The sequence below is a fragment of the Helianthus annuus genome, chromosome 10 (assembly GCF_002127325.2).
Source record: "Helianthus annuus cultivar XRQ/B chromosome 10, HanXRQr2.0-SUNRISE, whole genome shotgun sequence".
Classification (NCBI taxonomy): domain Eukaryota; kingdom Viridiplantae; phylum Streptophyta; class Magnoliopsida; order Asterales; family Asteraceae; genus Helianthus; species Helianthus annuus.
Genome location: NC_035442.2, coordinates 106,282,160 through 106,301,078, shown reverse-complemented (window position 1 = coordinate 106,301,078; position 18,919 = coordinate 106,282,160). Strand labels below are relative to the sequence as shown.

The 18,919-nt window shown below is 35.9% G+C and overlaps 2 protein-coding genes across 3 annotated transcripts; both read right to left on the bottom strand.

Moving 5' to 3' along the window:
- Nucleotides 1-10,001: 10,001 nt before the first annotated feature.
- On the bottom strand, nucleotides 10,002-10,778 carry LOC110882213 (cysteine-rich receptor-like protein kinase 10). Its single transcript, XM_022130291.2, has one exon. The coding sequence runs from the start codon at nucleotides 10,776-10,778 to the stop codon at nucleotides 10,002-10,004; it is 777 nt and encodes a 258-aa protein (XP_021985983.2).
- A 1,083-nt stretch (nucleotides 10,779-11,861) lies between these two features.
- Nucleotides 11,862-18,319, bottom strand: LOC110885455 (zinc finger matrin-type protein 2). 2 transcript variants are annotated; one of them, XM_022133148.2, is made up of 10 exons: nucleotides 18,089-18,284; nucleotides 17,916-17,996; nucleotides 17,794-17,821; nucleotides 17,641-17,723; nucleotides 16,876-16,908; nucleotides 12,741-12,819; nucleotides 12,614-12,666; nucleotides 12,389-12,449; nucleotides 12,205-12,287; nucleotides 11,862-12,078 (listed from the first exon to the last, which is right to left on the bottom strand). In XM_022133148.2, exons 1-10 carry the CDS (start codon nucleotides 18,104-18,106, stop codon nucleotides 11,989-11,991), a joined length of 609 nt encoding a protein of 202 aa, XP_021988840.1. In that variant the 5' UTR covers nucleotides 18,107-18,284; the 3' UTR covers nucleotides 11,862-11,988. The 2 variants fall into 2 exon arrangements, with proteins under 2 accessions (XP_021988840.1, XP_021988841.1); XM_022133149.2 differs by having other exon boundaries at nucleotides 11,869-12,078; nucleotides 17,641-17,717; nucleotides 18,089-18,319.
- Nucleotides 18,320-18,919: the final 600 nt, after the last annotated feature.

The window sequence follows — 18,919 nt, the reverse complement described above, 5'->3', positions numbered from 1 at the left end:
CAAGATGGTCTTGTGTTAAGTCAATCTCACTATGTGGATAAAATTCTTGAAAGATTCAACTCGGGAGATACGAGTGTAGCTCGAACTCCAGTTGATACCTCCCAACATCTTAAGAAGAATAAGGGAGATGGAGTTGCTCAGTTAGAGTATTCAAGAATTATTGGCAGTCTAATGTATCTAATGACATGTACTAGACCCGACTTGGCTTACGCGGTGAGTAGGCTAAGTAGATACACCAGCAATCCGTGCGTGGATCATTGGAAGGCTATCACGAGGGTGCTTAGATACATAAGATACACAAGAGATTATGGACTACATTACACCCGACAACCAGCAGTGATCGAAGGATACACTGATGCAAACTGGATATCGGATAATAAAGATTCCAAATCAACAAGTGGTTACGTGTTTACACTTGGAGGAGCTGCTATAGCTTGGAAGTCTTCTAAGCAAACGGTCATAGCAAGATCCACAATGGAATCCGAATTTATCGCCTTGGATAAGTCAGGCGAGGAGGCGGAATGGCTACGTCAATTCGTGGAAGATATTCCAAGATGGCAAAAGCCTTTGCCAGCCATATGTGTACATTGTGATAGCCAATCAGCGATTGGTAGAGCTCAAAGCTTGATGTACAATGGCAGATCAAGGTATATGCGACGTAGACATAACACGATACGACAACTACTCTCAACGGGTGTTATCACAATTAATTATGTGAGATCAACGGATAACATTGCGGACCCGTTCACAAAAGGCTTAAGCAGAGAGTTAGTAGAAACGTCGTCAAGAGGAATGGGACTAAAGCCCGTGGTAAATGGGAATATGAGGGAAACCTAACTTAGTTGACTGGATATCCCAAGATCTAAGTTCAATAGGACAACTTAATCATATTACCAAAACGGAGTCACTGTGGGGGAGTACCCCAAACAAAACTAAAAGGGAGTTAAATATACTTCCTAGTCCATTCCAATCAGTGACATTGATGTGAGGCTAAGCATATTAAGGTTAACGATTTCGGGAAATCAAATAACCGTGATGCTTTTAATGATTCAGGGGAATCACCTATGTTAGAGAGAAGTGGGGTCGCTTCAAATGGATTTGTGGGGTGCGCAAATCCTAGAGCTCTCGCAGAACCAGGCTAGTGTTCCAGGACCATAATAGGACACGACAATGAGGAGTTGGCCAAACCAGGGAGAGTATTGTGTGAAGTGTATTGTCGTTTACACAAATAGGGTATGTTCAAGGACATCGCGTCTACACACCGCTAGTAAGCTAAGTGCGCTTCACAAAAGAAGGTTCAAAGGCTTCAACCTAACTATCGTGCAATACTCAACTATCGAAGTTTATCGTTGAAAAGTGTAAGGAAAAGATCCATTTCCATACATGTGGGGATTGTTGGAAATTTGATGAAAAAAGCATTTTTCATGTGGGGGATTGTTGGAAAAATAGGTGAAAATAGCACTTTTCACAAATATAGGAAAATGATTTTTTCCTATTTTGGACTAGAAATAAATATAATAAAATGAGCGGGTTTTATATATTTATTTGTGGGTTTGTGTTCTATGTTGGAAGAGCTTCGCAACGAACTAAACCACATCCAAACCCGAGCTAAGATGAATGAGATATCGATGCTCAAAGTTGGGTGTTTGAAACATTGAATGCTGAAACAAAAGGGAAAGTAGCACCTTGTCCACATAGGAGGAGAGATGGAACTTAAATGGGTATTTAAGGTGGAACTCTCCATCCTTATTGTTTCATGGAAGCACACACTAGTGTCCTCGCAAAGGGTGCGGAGCACTCGCACTCGCTCGCGCGCGCGCGCGGCGTGGTCGATGAGGCGCAATGTGGCGCTTTGATGGCGCACTCCGCACGCTCGCATCGCCGCGAGCCGCTTGAGAGCCGCCTTTGTATTTTTGACTGTGTGCGCGTGGTGGAGCACAAGGGTTGCAAGGACCAAGTGGTAGGTGATGCGGCGCATGACGTGGCAGTCATGCGCATGCGCGCGCGAGTACACATGGCACGGAGGCGCGCAGTTGCGCGCATGGTGCATGGGTCCTGCTGTGTCGTGTGCGGCGCATCAGAGTGAGCCAATACGGCGCGACTGTGTGGCGCGCTCGTATAGGCTCACAGGTGACGTGGCGCACGCGCGCATGGACTTGAGCCAAGAGGACGCACCGCGCATGGTGACGTGGCGCATGCGCGCATGGCAGTGAGCCAAGAGGACGCACCGCGCATGGGCATAGAGACCTGGGCGCGCGCGCACCAGGGTGACTTGCACGCGCGCTTACTTTCAGCATTGAATGACAGTGCAGTTTCAGTCCAGCTTCGTAACTGACGAGTAAATAAGCTTTGACTGAGAATTAAATGACGTATTAAATTGCATTGAAGACGTTTAATGCAATTTAAACCTCTCATTTAATTCGTTTTTGGCTGTTTCAAACCGGGAGCTGTATAAATACAGCTCCATACCTTGCTGTAGAACACACCACGAAAAAACCAGCAACACAACAGCAGATTCAACTATCTCTCTAGAGTTTTCTGATCCTTTTTCTTGCAGCTTTCAAGGTAGACATCGGGTTGTAGGCGAACTCCGGCAGTACTACTGCTCCGGCTGTTGTACCCTGGGAAACAAAACGAGTACTCCTGGGAGACTCGGAATTTGTTTTAAGGGAAGCGTGTTGAACACGTGCCTCAGTCATTCTGATTCTACTCCCTTCTTGTATTTGTTTATTTCAGTTGTAATAGTATTTTGTTTTTCCAGCTTTCTGTATTGTAATCAATTTAATAAAATTTGTTTATTTTATTTATTATTACCCGAATGGTTCCTACAAAGATTTGATTTTGATGAGCATTTTCTCTAGGCGGTTAAGATATATGGTCTAAAACAAACTCTTAGGAAATGGGATGAAACAGATACGAAGCAAAAATGATTTATGTCAATCGTCAAGTCTTCTAGTAGTTCAATAGTAATTCTAATTGTGTATGTAGATGATACGGTTTTGTTTGGTAGGTGTGAAAAAGAAATGTTAAAGGTATATAAAAGAAGGTTTGCACTCATAGTATTTAATAAAAATATGAGGAAGTTTAAGTGTTTTCTGGGTATTAAGTTTATTGAATCTAAAGAAGGTATTTCTTGTTGTAAAACAACTAAACCTAATAGTAATATAAGGAGAAGAATAAGAGAATGAGTGAATGTAAATTTTATTGATGTATCATATAAATACCATAGCTAGTATTTATAGGGCTTGACATTAATACAAATACATAAAAGGGATGGGAGTTAAGCATGTGGAAAGTCACAATATTATAATTCATTCATAACACTCCCCCCTTCACTATCCACATGATTATATAAATATCATATTATTCTTTTAATACGCTTGGTGATATATGTTGCCTCGTTAAAAACCTTGCTAGGAAAACCCATTGAGATAAAACCATAGCCAAGGGAAAAAGAGTGCAGCGCGTATTTTCTCCCCTGATACTTATGTATCTGGTGTGTTGCCTCATTCAAAACCTTACTAAGAAAACCCAATAGGACAAAACTTAGTTAAGGGAAAAAAGTTTGCAACTTGAATAAGTCTCCCCCTCATTTTAACATGTATCCTTTAAGTGACGTGTGTCCATCTTGCTTGAAAGTCGAATAAAGCTTTTGTGGCGAATGATTTGTCGCTTGATCACTTAATGTGCAATCATTTATGTTGAGCAATGTTGTACAATCTTCTAACGAAACTTTAGGTGGCTCTTTCCAAAAATTATCATATCCACGACTGTGTTTCGTTACATTCCTGCATCTACAAGACTAACCAAACTTGTTTTGATGGGTTAGTAAAATATAATCAAATATCATTATACCTGAAATATTTGTTTGAACTCATTCCAATATCTCTTCGCTTGACAAAAGTTATATCATGACAATAAGCTCAAGTGAAAGATATTATAACCATACATAGCTAGCAAAACATATTAATGCACTTATGCATTTAACGATGGTACTTCTAGAATGAGAATCTCTACTTTGGTATGAGATGATAATAGGCATTTCTTATAACAAATGACTTAACAACCTTTAACATACTTTAAGGTTCAACTATGTCCATACTAAAATATCCAAACATCATCTTTTAGATGTTCTTGAGGGATTAGTAAAATATAATTACATATATACTCGAACTACAGTTCGAGTAATAATTAGACCGTGCCAAGGTCATTCAAAAAATTCTCCCTTTAAAAGCTCGAGAATTTCTCTCGATGATGCCTAGACATCATTACTGTAAATTGCGATTATAGTGAACTTTTAAAAGTAGAATGTTCATAGAACATGGCTAATTTAATCAAACTTATATCCATCTTTATGCGAATATCTCAAGTTGTACAACACTCGACCCAACTATTTTAGTCCATACGTATTTTGTCAACTTTATATAATACGTTCTTGTGGTTTTTACATCATTAATGCTTCTAGCATTATCAATCCATGAGGGAATTCTTTCCATCTTATCCAAATATGCATATGCTTTCACTCTTTAGAAGTTTTGCTACATAGATTTGCCCTTTTAACACATAGATATCTATATCATATGCAAAAAAAAAAAAATCATGAACACTTGCTTTTATCTCCAAAATCCATATTGTACCATGTTTGTACACTGTGTACATTGAGATGCCATAATAACCAGGTACACATTTTCTATGTATGTTTATTTGTCACACCCCAACCGATGGTGATCATTGGGGCGTGGCACTGAACGAAACAGATTGTCCAAGAGAATCCATAACAACTATTACGTGACAATATTTATAAGGTTTAATATCCCATGCTATTAAACAAATAAAGCAAAAACAGTCATTACAGATATTCAGTCTCAAAAACAAATCCATTTCGACAACTCTGATTTTATTCGGTGAGTTTCTAGACTTCCTAACTTGTTTGCAGCTTAACTTCCAATCAACCTGTCACATACATTAAAATAAAAGGCAATACACAAAGTAAAAGTGAGTACACAAGTTTTCATAGATAATAGTATGAAAAAGCATTTACGCATAACCAGCATGTAACACGTAACGGGCGAAGCATGTAACTATGATACCACCTAACCACGAGATTGCGATGTAGAGTATGCGCGACACATGTTCACCGAAGCGAACACGTGAAGTAAAGTAATGTGATCCCTAGAAACCCCTGTCACACAAGTGTTGAGTCCAAACTATAGTACTATCGTTGCTAGAGGCGGTCTAGTGTAACACTGTATAAGCATAGTAACAATCATTCAACAAATCACGTATAGCATGCGGGAGCGGTTAGCGTTTATAAAGCATTTGTGTTGTGTGTTGTGTTTTGATATAGAACGTATGTAACACCCAAAAGTGCGTTAAACGAGAATGGGTTCGAGTATACTCACAGAACGTGTACTAATCAAGAAACACGATCCTCAACGGATTGATGGGAGCGCCGGGTCAGCCTGTGTAGAATGGGTTCGAGTTTTTGTTTTCAATTACTTTTTAAAACTATAATTTCATATATTAAATATTGATAAAAAGGTTTTACTATTATAAGCCACTGTGTCCATAGATTGATACTCAGTATCTTGCCACTACTATACTATAATACGATATAGGTGCACTTGTCTGTTAACGTGATAGTTTAGTTTGTTTGGTGATTTACTATAAAACTAGTTTGTGAATTATTAGGGTAATAACTTGTGTTACTATTTGCACACATCAATGCCGTATTTGAGTAATATAATATAACATTTTATAATTTCTAATATACTATTGCGACGTGCTTATATTTACATAAGATTGGAAATATAGTTGATTTATTTCTTTATTATGAAAACCGAACTAATACCGTATGAACAACATTGATACCGTATTATTTTTATGGCCGTGTCGATAAATAAGCTATAGCGATTGCTCGTATGGTAACGGTAAGTAACGAATCAAACCAATGCAGGCCAAAAAGCATTGGTGTCGGTGCCGGTATTCCTTTTTTATGTAAAACAAGTGTTGATATCATGCCATACATATATATATTTCTTTCGGTTGCTATACCAAGAACCAGTATCATACCACGACAATAACAAACCGAATAAAAAATGTAAGGAATCAACCCGAAACTGACCAAAAACCCGTTGCGAAGCACAAGAAATCCTACTAGTTATAATTTAAAATTCCAATTCCTAAATATATTATCTACCATCCTAGCTATAGCTGGGTGGTAGAGGCTTTTAACTTTTGAAGAAAAGACAAGAGTTCAAATCTTGGCATGACGTGTAATTTATTATTGAGTTAATTGTCATTTACATTCCTATGGTTTGTCCACTTATGCCATTTCAGGCCAAATTTCAAAATTGTACCATTTTCCTCTCTGACATTCTCGAAACGTGCCATTTCAGTCCAAAAATCTAAACCCAGTTAAAATTTTCAGTTTAATGAAGGGTAAAATTGTCACTTCTCATTTTCTTTTAATTTTCCAATTTTTTTAAATCCTGCTAATACCTAACTTCCCTCCATTCCCTTATAAACCTTAATCCCAATCTTATTCATCCACAAAAATTTTCGACCCTAAGCAGTTAAAAGTGTGTCCTCGGATTCAAGATCACAACCAGCATTCCATCGGACCAATTGTTCCATCAGATCAACTTGTTCTAGCCAATTCGCTCTGTCAGACCCGTCAATTCGTTTTTAGTATTTGATCTCTACAATTTGACATGTTCCTTTGAATATTCATTATGCAAACATGAATTACCAATTCAATTGACCAAACTGTACATGTATTTGATTGTTTTGTGTATTTTTTTGGTTGTTTTTTGCGTACAGATTTTGGGAAATCGTACATCAATTCCTTCCAACCTATAAGAATCTCAATTTTGGTGCTTTATGTTTGGTTTTTTTTTTTTTTTTTTGTTGGCTTTGTAGACATCACAATGTGAATAATCTATTTTGTCGCAAGGGATGGAATCATCAGCCTTTAAGTGATTATTCAAGTGGCATTGAGGGGTTCAAGGAGGGTATGAGATTACTAAAGTTGAGTCTGACAAAAGAAATGGAACTTGAAAGTTATAAAAGGTTATATTATTGGGCATACTTAACAAGTCCGTCGTTGCAAAATTATGGACCAAAAGCAGTTTTATTGTTCCTTTTTCACCGAATAAAACTAATGTACCAAGTATTATATTAAAGAATGAAGATGCTATGTTTTTTGCTTCAAATTATGTTGTTAATGGCTGCATATATGGCTGAAAATAGTTTGCTTTTGAGTATTTTTTTGTGAATATTAATGAATGTTAATGGCTGCAAACTTAATGTTTTGGCTACAAATAATGGCTGCAAATATGAATCAAATCTAGTGCATATAAGTTATAAAATTAATCCTCTGCTGTTTTGACTAATGCTTGGAATGAATTGGTTGGAAGTCTAAACGTTGTGGATGAAGACGATTTAGGATTAGGGTTTATGAGAAAAAATGGAGGGAAATTGGGTATTAAAAGGGTTGGATTTTTAGTAGGGATTTAAAAAAGGAAAAATAAAAAATAATAATAAGAAATGACCATTTTACCTTTCACTATACTGAGGTTTTAACTGTGATTAGTGTTTTAGTCTAAAATGACACGTTTCGAGAATGTTAGAAAGAAAAATGATAACCTAATTTTATAGATAAAAGATCAAATAATTAACTTTTTAGTTCCCGGGTGATAACCTAATTTTATATATAAAAGATCAAATAAAAATTACTTTAACGTACAAAACGTACGAACGGAAGGTTTTGTTGAAAAAATGCGGTGCCATTTTCATAATTATTAGTAATTATCAAAATCACTCTACAAATAATCCTGTAGAGTAATTTTGATCTTTGTAGAGTAATTTTGTAAAATGTTCTTGTAGAGTAATTTTGATCTTGTAGGGTAATTATCAAAAATACCTATCAAAATTACTCTACAAGTGTATCAAAATTACTCTACATCAAAATTACTTTACAGGTGAATCAAAATTACTCTGCAAGTTTGTCACATGATCCTGTAGAGTAATTTTGTAAAATTTTTTAGCATTTAATTATGGGGTTTAGCTTTATGGTTTAGTTTTTAGCATTTAGTTTTGGTCGAAAGGGGGGGGTGTTAGGTTTTTTGAGGTTTTTTTTGGTGAGGTATAGTTTTTTGATGAAAATTACTCTATAATAACATTTTACAAAATTACTCTACAAGATCAAAATTACTCTACAAAAACATTTTACAAAATTACTCTATAAGATTAAAATTACTCTACAGGATCATTTGTAAAGTAATTTTGATAATTACCTTACAAGCAAATAATTATGAAAATGTCACCGTGTTTTTTTTTTTTTTTTTGTCTTTTTCATGCTATTCGTATGTTTAGTACGTTAAAGTTATTTGTACAGAAACTTTACTCTAATTTTAGAGTAAACTGCCATTTTGGTCCCTAAGATTTGGTCACTTTTGCCACTTTAGTCCAAATTTGAAACCTTTTACATCTGGGTCCCCGTGGTTTCACTTTTATTGTCATTTTAGTCCAAAAAAATCAGGTCATATTTCTCAAATTAAATCCAGGTATTTTGTCCTTTTCCTTAGGGGTAAAATAGTCTTTTTATTTATTTTATTTAAATCTTTTATTAAAACAATAATTTGTGTGATCCAAACCCCCATCAAAACCAGTTATTTGTGCTCCAAGATTCCCCCAATTCACAGAAGAACATGAAGATCACAGCGTTGCTTGTTCTCAAATGCCACCCTGACAGTTCATCAGATCAGATCATCCTCGCAAACTCCACCGACGTTAGCCACTTCGGTTACTTCCAGCGGTCTAGAGTCAAGGAGTTCATCGTCTTCGTTGGCCGTACAGTCGCCAAACGCACGCCTCCGTCTCAACGCCAATCTGTTCAACACAAAGGTACCGTTGTTCGTTCTTCTGTTTCTTTAATTTTAGTTTGTTCGATTGATGTTATGAGTTAGTTAGTTGAATCGGATCTGTTGTTCTGTTTGACGGATTGAGTTATGTGAACAGATTAGGATGATTTAGTTGATTGGTTTTATTGAGGTGAATATAGTTGAGAATTTAGGTTATTCTAGTTGTGTTTGAGATGAATTTATCTAAAAACACTTTGCTAAATGATGGTGGTTTTAGTTTTATGCAATGTGTCAATTAGTGCTTATGGAAGCAATGAGATTGTAGCGGTTCTATTAATGTCTTTAAAAATTTGGAAAATATCGATCCTACTGTTGCAACATCCATAGTAATTTTATCTATTGTCGTCATACAGGTTCTTTAAATCGATTGAAGTTCTTTTGACTTGTGTCTCTTTCTGGGAGGCTTGAAGAAGGAATCAAATCGAATGAAGTTCTTTTGACTTGTGTCTCTAGTCGATGCTTCTTATTATGGGCTCGGGTCAAATCTGTAAGCTTCTGATGGACGACAAAGCTGAAAGATTCGAGTAAATAGCCTGTATGCACTCTCCAAATTTTTATGGAGAGAGACAGAGAAAGGGGATAGAACTCTAGTAGAAGAAGAAGTGGAGGTGTCGTGGGGCCTACAAAAAATTATTATTTTAATAAAAGCTTTAAATAAAATAAAAAGGAAATGACCATTTAACCCCTGAGGAAAAGGACAAAATACCATGATTTAATTTGAAAAATATGACCTTATTTCATTTTTGGACCAAAATGGCAATAAAAGTGAAACCACAGGGATCCAGATGCAAAAGGTTTCAAATTTGGACTAAAGTGGCAAAAGTGACTAAACCTCAGGGACCAAAATGGCAGTTTACTCCTAATTTTATATTCTAAACCCACGACACTTTTGCGAGGCAAGCACCATACCACAAACTGCTAACCGAAACAACCTATCTAGGCGTAAATGAATAGTTCATTACATCACATATATTAGTATTATACAGACAGTTCTCGCTGCTATTACAACGGTTATAACTTACGAGACATACATTACTATCAATCATACTGGCGGCAGCGGGGCGGCGATTGAGTTGTCTACGGATATGGTGGCGGGGGAGTAGCTCGAAAACTCTGGTTAAAAAACGGATATATCTCGAATCTAAAATAACAAGTAGGTAGAACTATTTTGCCTCCAATTTTCCCATTATCATGAATCCCTATCTTACTGACTTCATCCTCCAAACACTCACTACACTCCTGCTCCGTTAAGTAAGGAGCACACTGCACAAGAGCGTAAATCCTATCGAATCCTGGACCGGTCCTGTTCCCAGAGGCAAACTTTAGTAGCGAACCTCCAGCGGCCGCAGCACCTCTAAGCTCGTCCATTAACGGGCGTAGAGCACCGTTGAACTTATCAATATCCGTCGTATTCTGTGGATTAAACTGAAAAAAGTAATCTCTTTTTTGTGGGTATACCAATAAATCACTGTTGGAATATTGCAACAAACAGTGGTCGTAGTATCCTAATGCTTCTTTTTGATTCGGGCAGAGTTTTCGCAAGTTAACAATGGAGTCATTCAGACAACTACTACACGCATCTAGATTGACATCGCCTCGACAAAGTGCGATAGAGTTGGCTGTATCGTTGCCTTGTCTGGTGGAAAAGTTGAAGAAACCGAAGCCGGAGTTGGTGGTGGGGAGGATGGAGAGGGTGGTGTCGAGGTGCCTTTGGTAGGTGCTACTTGCGGTATAGTTTTCCGCGTTGTCGCAGCGGTTGAAAACGAAATCGGGCTGAGCTAGAGTGATGGTAGTGATTAGATAAATGTGAATCAAAGAGAAGCAGAAGAGCAGTTTTCCAGGGAACATGGACATGGTTTGTTGTGGATGAGGACAGTAGATGGTAGGAAGATATATAAAAACAAACTTTGATCTACATTCTTTAATGGACATTGATATTTTTAAAAGTAACCAATCAGAAAAGAAACTCAAGTCAAACCCATCTATATACACCGAGTCAGGAGAAAGTTATGCATAGAAATGTCATAACCTCTGGGTCCATACTTTTTTTTATTAATTTTTGAAAGGTAACACTTCATTAGAATCGAACCAACTAGCAAGGAGCTAGAGAAACGAAACAACTACAACAGAAGTCAAAACAACGAGCTAGCCAAAATTACAAGAAATCAAACCGACTTCAACTAGATCCGTCCAAACCTTCGATCTTAGCCTGATTTTTAAGCCAAAGAAAGCCGAGTGACTTAACTTCTCCCACGACACCACCAACCACCGGTCTCTTACAGTTGAAAATAAGGTTATTGCGTGTTCTCCAAATCGCCCAACAAGTGAAGAGGAAAACCAATTGAATGACCATTTTAACTTTCTTCGACATCTTCAAGGAATCATGAAGCTTTAGAATATCCGGGTCCATCTAACTAACGTGCCTAATGTATTAAATTCCTTTTTATATTGTTTTGTTTTTCTCTTTGGAATGGTAGAATATGTTGGAATCGAAACTTGGCATCAAAGCAAAATATTATTATTTAAATTCCTACGTATATTAATCACATGTGACGAACAAGTCGATTAGAAGGTTTTGTACATGAAGGGTATGGGTCAAGTGTAAGTATGTTGTAATGGCATGAATAGACTGATAGAAACGGTATACCATGTTTTTACGCTAAATTAGAATGTTCTTGGTCTCGAACCACCTGTTACAACGATTCGAGACCAAAACATTTGAAACTGAAGGTGACTGATTCTGATCGGGACAATGAAGAGAATAAAAGTATCAACTTCTTTTAATACAAAAGACCATTATTATATGCTGTAATACTGTGATCCAATTTTATAAAAATATATATTTTTTAACTCATAAAACCTTAAAAATAACTTTTAAAGTAACACAAAGTCTCAAAAACGGACCGTGCACTATCCCCCGCCTCCAAAGTCTCAAAAACACTAAAAAAACTCAAGAGCATTGTCATAGAAGGCATCAGATCATAAGATGAGTAGAGTTAACTTACAGAATAACTTCCTGTTGCAGTTTTCATGTATCAATATCAAAACAACTGAATTTTTTTTTTTACTTTTTAGATGAACCAAAACCTCCAAAACCCATCATAGCTGCAACATCGGGGTCAACTTCAACTTCCTCCTCTATTGCCTTCTCTTTCTGTTTAAAAAACACATAAACATACACAACATCAATCAAAAACAATAAAAACGTAACATTATATATATCGGCTCGTTTATTTTGACATCCTGCATTAATGTCAGGACCCACAAGATAAAAACTCACCTTCTTTTCTTTTTTCCTTTCTCGCTTCTGACGTTTCCTTTCCTCCTCTTCTTGCTGTTGTTTCAAGATTCGCTCATCAAGATCTGACATAAGCAACAAAGAGGATTATAAACACTTTTTGTCGAGATTTTAAAATTCTTATTACAAAATCATAGTCCAAATAACAACTCTAAGGTGGTTGTACCTTGCTCAGTAAACGTCCCTGTCTCTTTTCGCTTCTTGAGGTTTTCAAATCGTTGCTGAACCTGTCCCACATAAAAAAGTAAAGAATTTAACAAAACTTACATTACTTAATGCAAATATGTACTTCAAATAAACAAAATCTTGTGATTGGTTATCTAATGAACATCTTTAAGCGAGTGAAATTATGAAAAAGAAATTAATATCCAATGGATGTATGGATCTCTACCTGTTCAAGAGATGCCCGCTCTACCCGCATAGACATCCCCAAGGCTCGTTGATCTGTGGCAGATGATAGATTAATGATAAATCATATTTAGGAGAGCAGAATAATTATGATGTCTTAGATTACTTACGCTTTTTTCCATTGATATGGTCCAAATAGTTAGCGGAATCTTTCACTACACATTCACAAACGGAGCAAAAGTATCCAGCCTGCATAGTATCAAATTATATCTTTCTTAACATGTCTAGCATACTACATGATTAATTGTCTTACTGCACATTTTATGGATTCGAATTGAATTTTTATAAGGGCATGAAAATATAGTTATAATATTCTAATTTCTAAACCAAATGAGGAACATGAAAATAATAAAATTGCCCCTACTGTAAGACAGTTTAAATAATAAACTTGAAGAAAACGATTTTTTTATTAGAGATCGGTACGAATTAGTTTTTTGCTGAGATTAAATGTTGAACAAGTTCTTATTCAGCACAATGAAACCAAAATAGTTGCTAACGGCATCAGGCATTGTGGTTCAGTGAGTAAATCCGAAAGACAACAAACAGCTCTATATCCACCTTCCTTCCACCATCACATACGGATATCGCAAGTCCAAGTAAATTAAGACTTTGGAAAATGTTTTCCAGAAAAGAGATCTGTTTACATAGGTATGATTTTATGAAAGCTTTGATGATATGAAATGACGAAATACAAACACTTGATCCAAAATATCTCATAGGATTCCAAAAGAAGCAAAGCGGTACGCATGAGAACTGTGGCATCTTAACCAACTAAAATTTTCTGAAGCTCAACAATTTTAAGGCTTTAATATGCACTGGACCACTGGTGATCGGTTAAGATTTGAATAGATAAAACAGAGAAGATAAAGACAGTTCATATATTTTAAGACATTTACAAAACTGTAATTTGAAAGCTTTGATGACTTTAAATGACGGAACACAAACTGACATGGGAATTGGGATGAGCAGATTAGACATGATTTGCTAGACTTGCACCTCTCTGAGGACATTAAGGATAGCAATGTGCCGAGTATGGCTAATCCCAGTCCTGTTGATTGTAAAACTAGGTTCCATACCCGGCCCATTACCCATCGGGTATTGGGTATATGCGTGGGTATAGGAGATAACCGTTAGTTTAAAAAAAATACTCGTTCTGCTTTTCATGTATATAGTTTTTCTTCTTTCATCTATAACTTTTATATAATATTAGGTTTTTAAAATCTACATTAAATTAAAATATGATCAATTGCATACATATCAAAATAAAATATTTCAAATATCTAAAATCTGAAAATATCAAAATTATATAAATCTCAAAAGATAATTTCGTATTTCATAGCCTAAAAATTTAAATGATAACTTCAAAATATATATCCCAGAAAAAAATTATTTTCCATGTAATGAAGTTATAAGCAAGGCTGCAAGGGTTAAGAGAAAATAAAAATTAAAAATTTTCGGGTACATGATCAAGGATGTGAGTTCTTGGGAAAGTCGTATTAGACTACTATTAAGGTTACGGACTTTTAGGGGAGTATATAGATATGCCTTAGTCTTAGTCTTAGCCTTAGCCTTGCCTTAGGGTGAACGGGGTGCATGGGCGGAGGTGAGCGGGAGTGGAGTTGCCGCAAGTTTGATCAACCGCCAACACTCTAAGTCCATGTGGTGAACTCAAAATTCGGTAAGTTGTTACCGCATGCGGGAAGAGGAGAGAGAGAGGGTAGTGGTGGGCCCCACTCTCTTTCAACAAATCACAATTTTTTCTTTTGTTTTTTTTTAGAGCATGTTTGGCTAAGCTTATTATAGTTAAAAAGGACTTTTGGAAAAGGACTTTTGGGAAAAGCACTTTTTGAAATGGAGTTTTTAAAAAAAGTGTTTGGATTAGCTTATTGATGTAAAATGACTAAAATGGGCATTCTTTTAGATATAAGGGGGTAAAGAAGGGGTATATTGGTAATTTGTAGTTTGAAAAGTTAAAAGCTGGCCAAAAAGTCACAATATTGTGACTTCTTGAAACATCCTTTTTCTTCTTTGCAAAAAGTCATTTCTAAAAGGACTTTTGGTTTAGCCAAACACAAAAACAACTTATTGGCTTTTTGATAAGTCAATAAGCCAATAAGTTGTTTTGAAAAGCTTAGCCAAACATGCCCTAAATTTTTAAGGAATTTTTAAGGAAAAATTATTTGGGTGACCCACCCGTTGTGATTAAGTGTAAAATGGGAAGTGGGGAGGGAAGTTGACATGGCATGTTTTGATTGGTTGTGGTAGGAGTTTACCACTCCCCTTTAGGTGACCACCCCTCTCACCCTAAGTGCTGTTTGGTGTAGTTAGTAGTGTCCTATTAGCATGGTTTTAAAAAACGCTTGAGGCGTGGCCTCAACGCGCGCCTCGAGGCGAAACGGCCAAAAATCGAGTCTGAGGCGCGCCTCATGTGATTTTTATTGTATATGCGCCTCAGAGGGGCTGAGGCGCTAAGAAAGTTGCGCCTCTGGTGCGCCTCAGAGGATTTTGATAGTTGTTTTTTGATGTTTTTGCCTTTTTGTGTCAATTTCAAGCATTTCACGTCTTTTTTATGTGTGTTTTTGATGATTTTGATGAATCTGATGATGAAATTAGTTAGTATTATTATTCTTGAAAATATATATCATTTTTATATTTATATATTAATACCGCCTCGGCCTTACGCCTCGTTTCGCCTCGAAGCTTATGCCTCATGAGGCGAAGGGAAAACGCCTCGAACTCGTTTCCGCATAGTTATCAAAAGCGTGCGCTTTTGGCGCCTAGGCGTTTTTTCTGGGCGATTCCCAGTAATTGCGCCTTTGATTCCTAGCTAATTATAGCGCAGCCTAAATCCTATTGATATTTAATATTTTTCTTTATTAAGTTGTAATATCCCCTTTTTCTGCAGTATTTATAGGGATTTTACTAACAAATGATATCACTAAAGATCAAAATCTCGTTTAGTAATATTCAGTTTGTATTAATTTGTAAATTCCACTTTTTCTGCAGTATTTATAGGGCTTTACTGCAGTATTTTTTTGCTTGCTCTTTTATTACTTTAATGAACTATTTGTTTTCGAATATTAACATGTTGATTTTGAGTATTTTGTTATCTGAGACTTTTTAAATGGAGTATGAACATTTTTGTTTTGGTTTTGAGTACTTTATTGCTTTAATGAACTTTTTTATTTTTTTTTTATTTAAGTGCGCTTTTTTTTTTCTCAGGCCCACGCTTTTTTTGCGCCTATCGCCTAGGCCCTAAGCGGAGCCTAAGCGCCTTGATAACTATGCGTTTCCGTTTTTTTAACCTGGCCTATTAGGGTATAGGTTCTCGCAAAGGGTTAGTGCTTTTTTCCTGTATATCTTCTCGGTTATCTATAACTACTATACTTTACTTCCCACTGTAGGTTAGTGGTGATTTACAATATCTTTATTAAATATTAATATTCTTGTAAGGTTGCTTGTGCTAATTATTTTAGCCATATATTTATGTTATTTGGTTTGTTATACTATACTTTATTGTCCATATAAAAAATAAAATTAAAAAAAAAAAGGTTTTTGGAGCTAGGGGTCTTAGCGGGAGCAGCCACTCTATCCCTTGGGATAGAGGTAACTAAGGTTTGCCACCATCACACCCTCCCCAGACCCTACCAATAGCACTTTGCTACAAGTGGGATTACATTGGGTTCATTTGTTCGTTTACAAAACTGTAATTTGTATTGGATTTTAATTTAATGGATTAACCTTTATAACATTATTAGGTTGCTGACAAGATGAATGCAAAACATCTTGGATCTCTTGATGATTTTAGTGGAATGTAGACCATTCCCTGCTGAATTCAGAATACAATTTTACAAGGTTTTAATTCTAAAACTATTTTTGACTCCATCTTTGGCATTGACTGATAAAGTTATGTGAACCCTTCTGCTTAGGCAGTGGAGTACCTTATTCTCATGTTTAGGTAGACTGTTTAAACTGTTAAGTTTTTCCCTTTTGACTTTCGACTGGTTCTGTATTATCAATGGTGAAAGCGCCTTAAGTGGACGCTAAGTGAAATTTTAAATTATGCATTTATCGTATGTTTTTCTTTAAAGCTTGAATGTTATATGCTTTATTAGTTTGGAAGACATTTAACCGAATAACCGTATAAAGTTAGATCATTTGCAAAAAAAAAAAAAGAATTCACCATATATCACATTTGCACATATTGGTTCAAAGTTACGTAGAAACATGATTACAAAGACATACCTGCTGGCTAAGGGGTGCAATTGGAGTGACAACCTATCAAAGAAGAGAAGCGTGGAGTCAGAAGAAAACAGTATTTAACATAACAACAATCATTTAGAATTAATTTAATCAGTGTTGAAAACTTTCAGGATGGATTGCAGATGTATACTGGATACAAATGTAAATAGACACGTTAACAAATACATATGTGGCATTAAAGTAGATACAAACAGATAAGTAAGATAACACAGAGTTAAATTTGCCAGGAGCGCAAAACTAAATCATTAACAGAATTCTTGTTTAAAGTTTGTAACTCAGTGATCATGATAAAACCATGTTATATTCCTTTATGTGGTTCATGTTTTAAATACTTATCACAGCTGATAACTGTTCTAACTAAAACATTTCACTCAAGAGCCCAAATATAGAACTATTTACTGAGGCTCCTACCTGTAGTGGTTCTCATGTTGCTAAAAAGGAACATATGATTAACAAAACACCCAAACACAAAATAACCAAGTCACACCAGCTTAACAAGTTAACGTGCTTTCAGGCAAAAGGAACGAGTCATGAGTCCATAGTTCATTGTGAGAATTTATCGAACTTGGTAATTGTTGCACTACATATCTCATGCACACGAGAAAAGGGATGATTATCTCAAAAAGCATGGTTATGGTAATTTTTGCCCTTAGCCTAGTCCCTGGTCTAAAGATCGACTCCTCGGCAGCAGCACATAATTGCATAAAAGTAACCTATGTACTCCCGCAAATGATCAAGGTGACTTACCTGAGTCTTCCCAAGGCGCGAGTCAAGGTCCACTTCATAATCCCTATGCTTCAAGGGTTTTCTTTGCACCGGCGGTCCTTTCGCTGTAACCAAATTAGTTTTGTTTGCGCATATATATGCATACTTAAATACAGAAATTAAACTCATACTAACCTTTAGATTTCGAACTTTTTTCCAACTCCTAATAAACAAAAAAAAAAAAAAACCAATACTAATCAACATAATTCATAACAGAAATATAATAAAAACAGTAATCAGTAAAATAGTAAATGCACCTTTTCTTCACGTTCACGAGCGCGTTGTAAATACTCTTCTGGATCAAATTTCCTTCTGAAAGTGTTGTCAACTCCAGCAGTCTACATACAGCAATTGAAACTATTATTATTGTTTAACAAATTGAAATTTTATTAATTGTTGTTGAAAGGAAAAGGAGAGAAGAGGAGGTTACGCTGTTGGGCTGAGCCATTAGGTTGGATTTAAATGGGGGTGTTAACGATCAGGTTGAGAAAATGAAAATTGAGATTCTGTGCGAGATGATTTGCTGAAAACTTGAATTGCGGGTGGACACTGGTTACTATGCAGAGATTAAAAGATGGTGTTATTATTCAATTTGGGGATAAAAGTTAAACCCTAATTTTATTTCTGTAAGATTTGGGGGGAAGCTTCAAAACCAAAGGGGAGTGGGGTGTATCAAGTTTCGTGATGTCATCCACCACTATTCCATCACTCACAAAGTTTTTTTAGTGGCGCTGTTATCACTAGTGATGGAATTCCATCACTCACAATTGTTTTTATTTTTTTTTAAATTAGAAATTAACAATAAAACACTAAAATTATAAATTTCATTAAAATTAAAATTATAAATTTCATTAAAATTAGAATTCAATTTAACATACTAGAAATATTTTAGACTACGATTTAAAAAACAAATACTAAAAAAACTATACTCCTCGTCCGACTCATGAAACTCCAAACCTAAAGAACCTACTAGTTCGATTAAATCGTATCTCAACCGAAAGTGAGTTTCTTCATCACGCAAGTCTTGTTGGATATTTTCTGGAACTTGAACTTGTGTAGAAGGATTCGGCACCAAATCCGGATATATTGCACGTCCGTCTTTTTTTATTATTATATTGTGCAATATGATACATGCATATACTATGCTATGTATTGATTTCTTGTTCATCGCACGAACCGGTCGGCGTAGTATACCCCATCTACCCTTTAAAACACCAAAAGCCCTCTCAACATCTTTTCTTGTCGATTCTTGCAATTTTTT

What these genes read in the sequence shown, in the direction of transcription:
- LOC110882213 (XM_022130291.2), bottom strand. Translation starts at nt 10,778, where the DNA reads ATGTCCATGTTCCCTGGAAAACTGCTCTTCTGCTTCTCTTTGATTCAC.
- LOC110885455 (XM_022133148.2), bottom strand. An exon ending in CCATATCAATGGAAAAAAGC is followed by an intron (nt 12,667 to 12,740) that starts GTAAGTAATCTA and finishes CATCTGCCACAG; the next exon opens with ATCAACGAGCCTTGGGGATG. An exon ending in AGGGACGTTTACTGAGCAAG is followed by an intron (nt 12,288 to 12,388) that starts GTACAACCACCT and finishes TGCTTATGTCAG; the next exon opens with ATCTTGATGAGCGAATCTTG.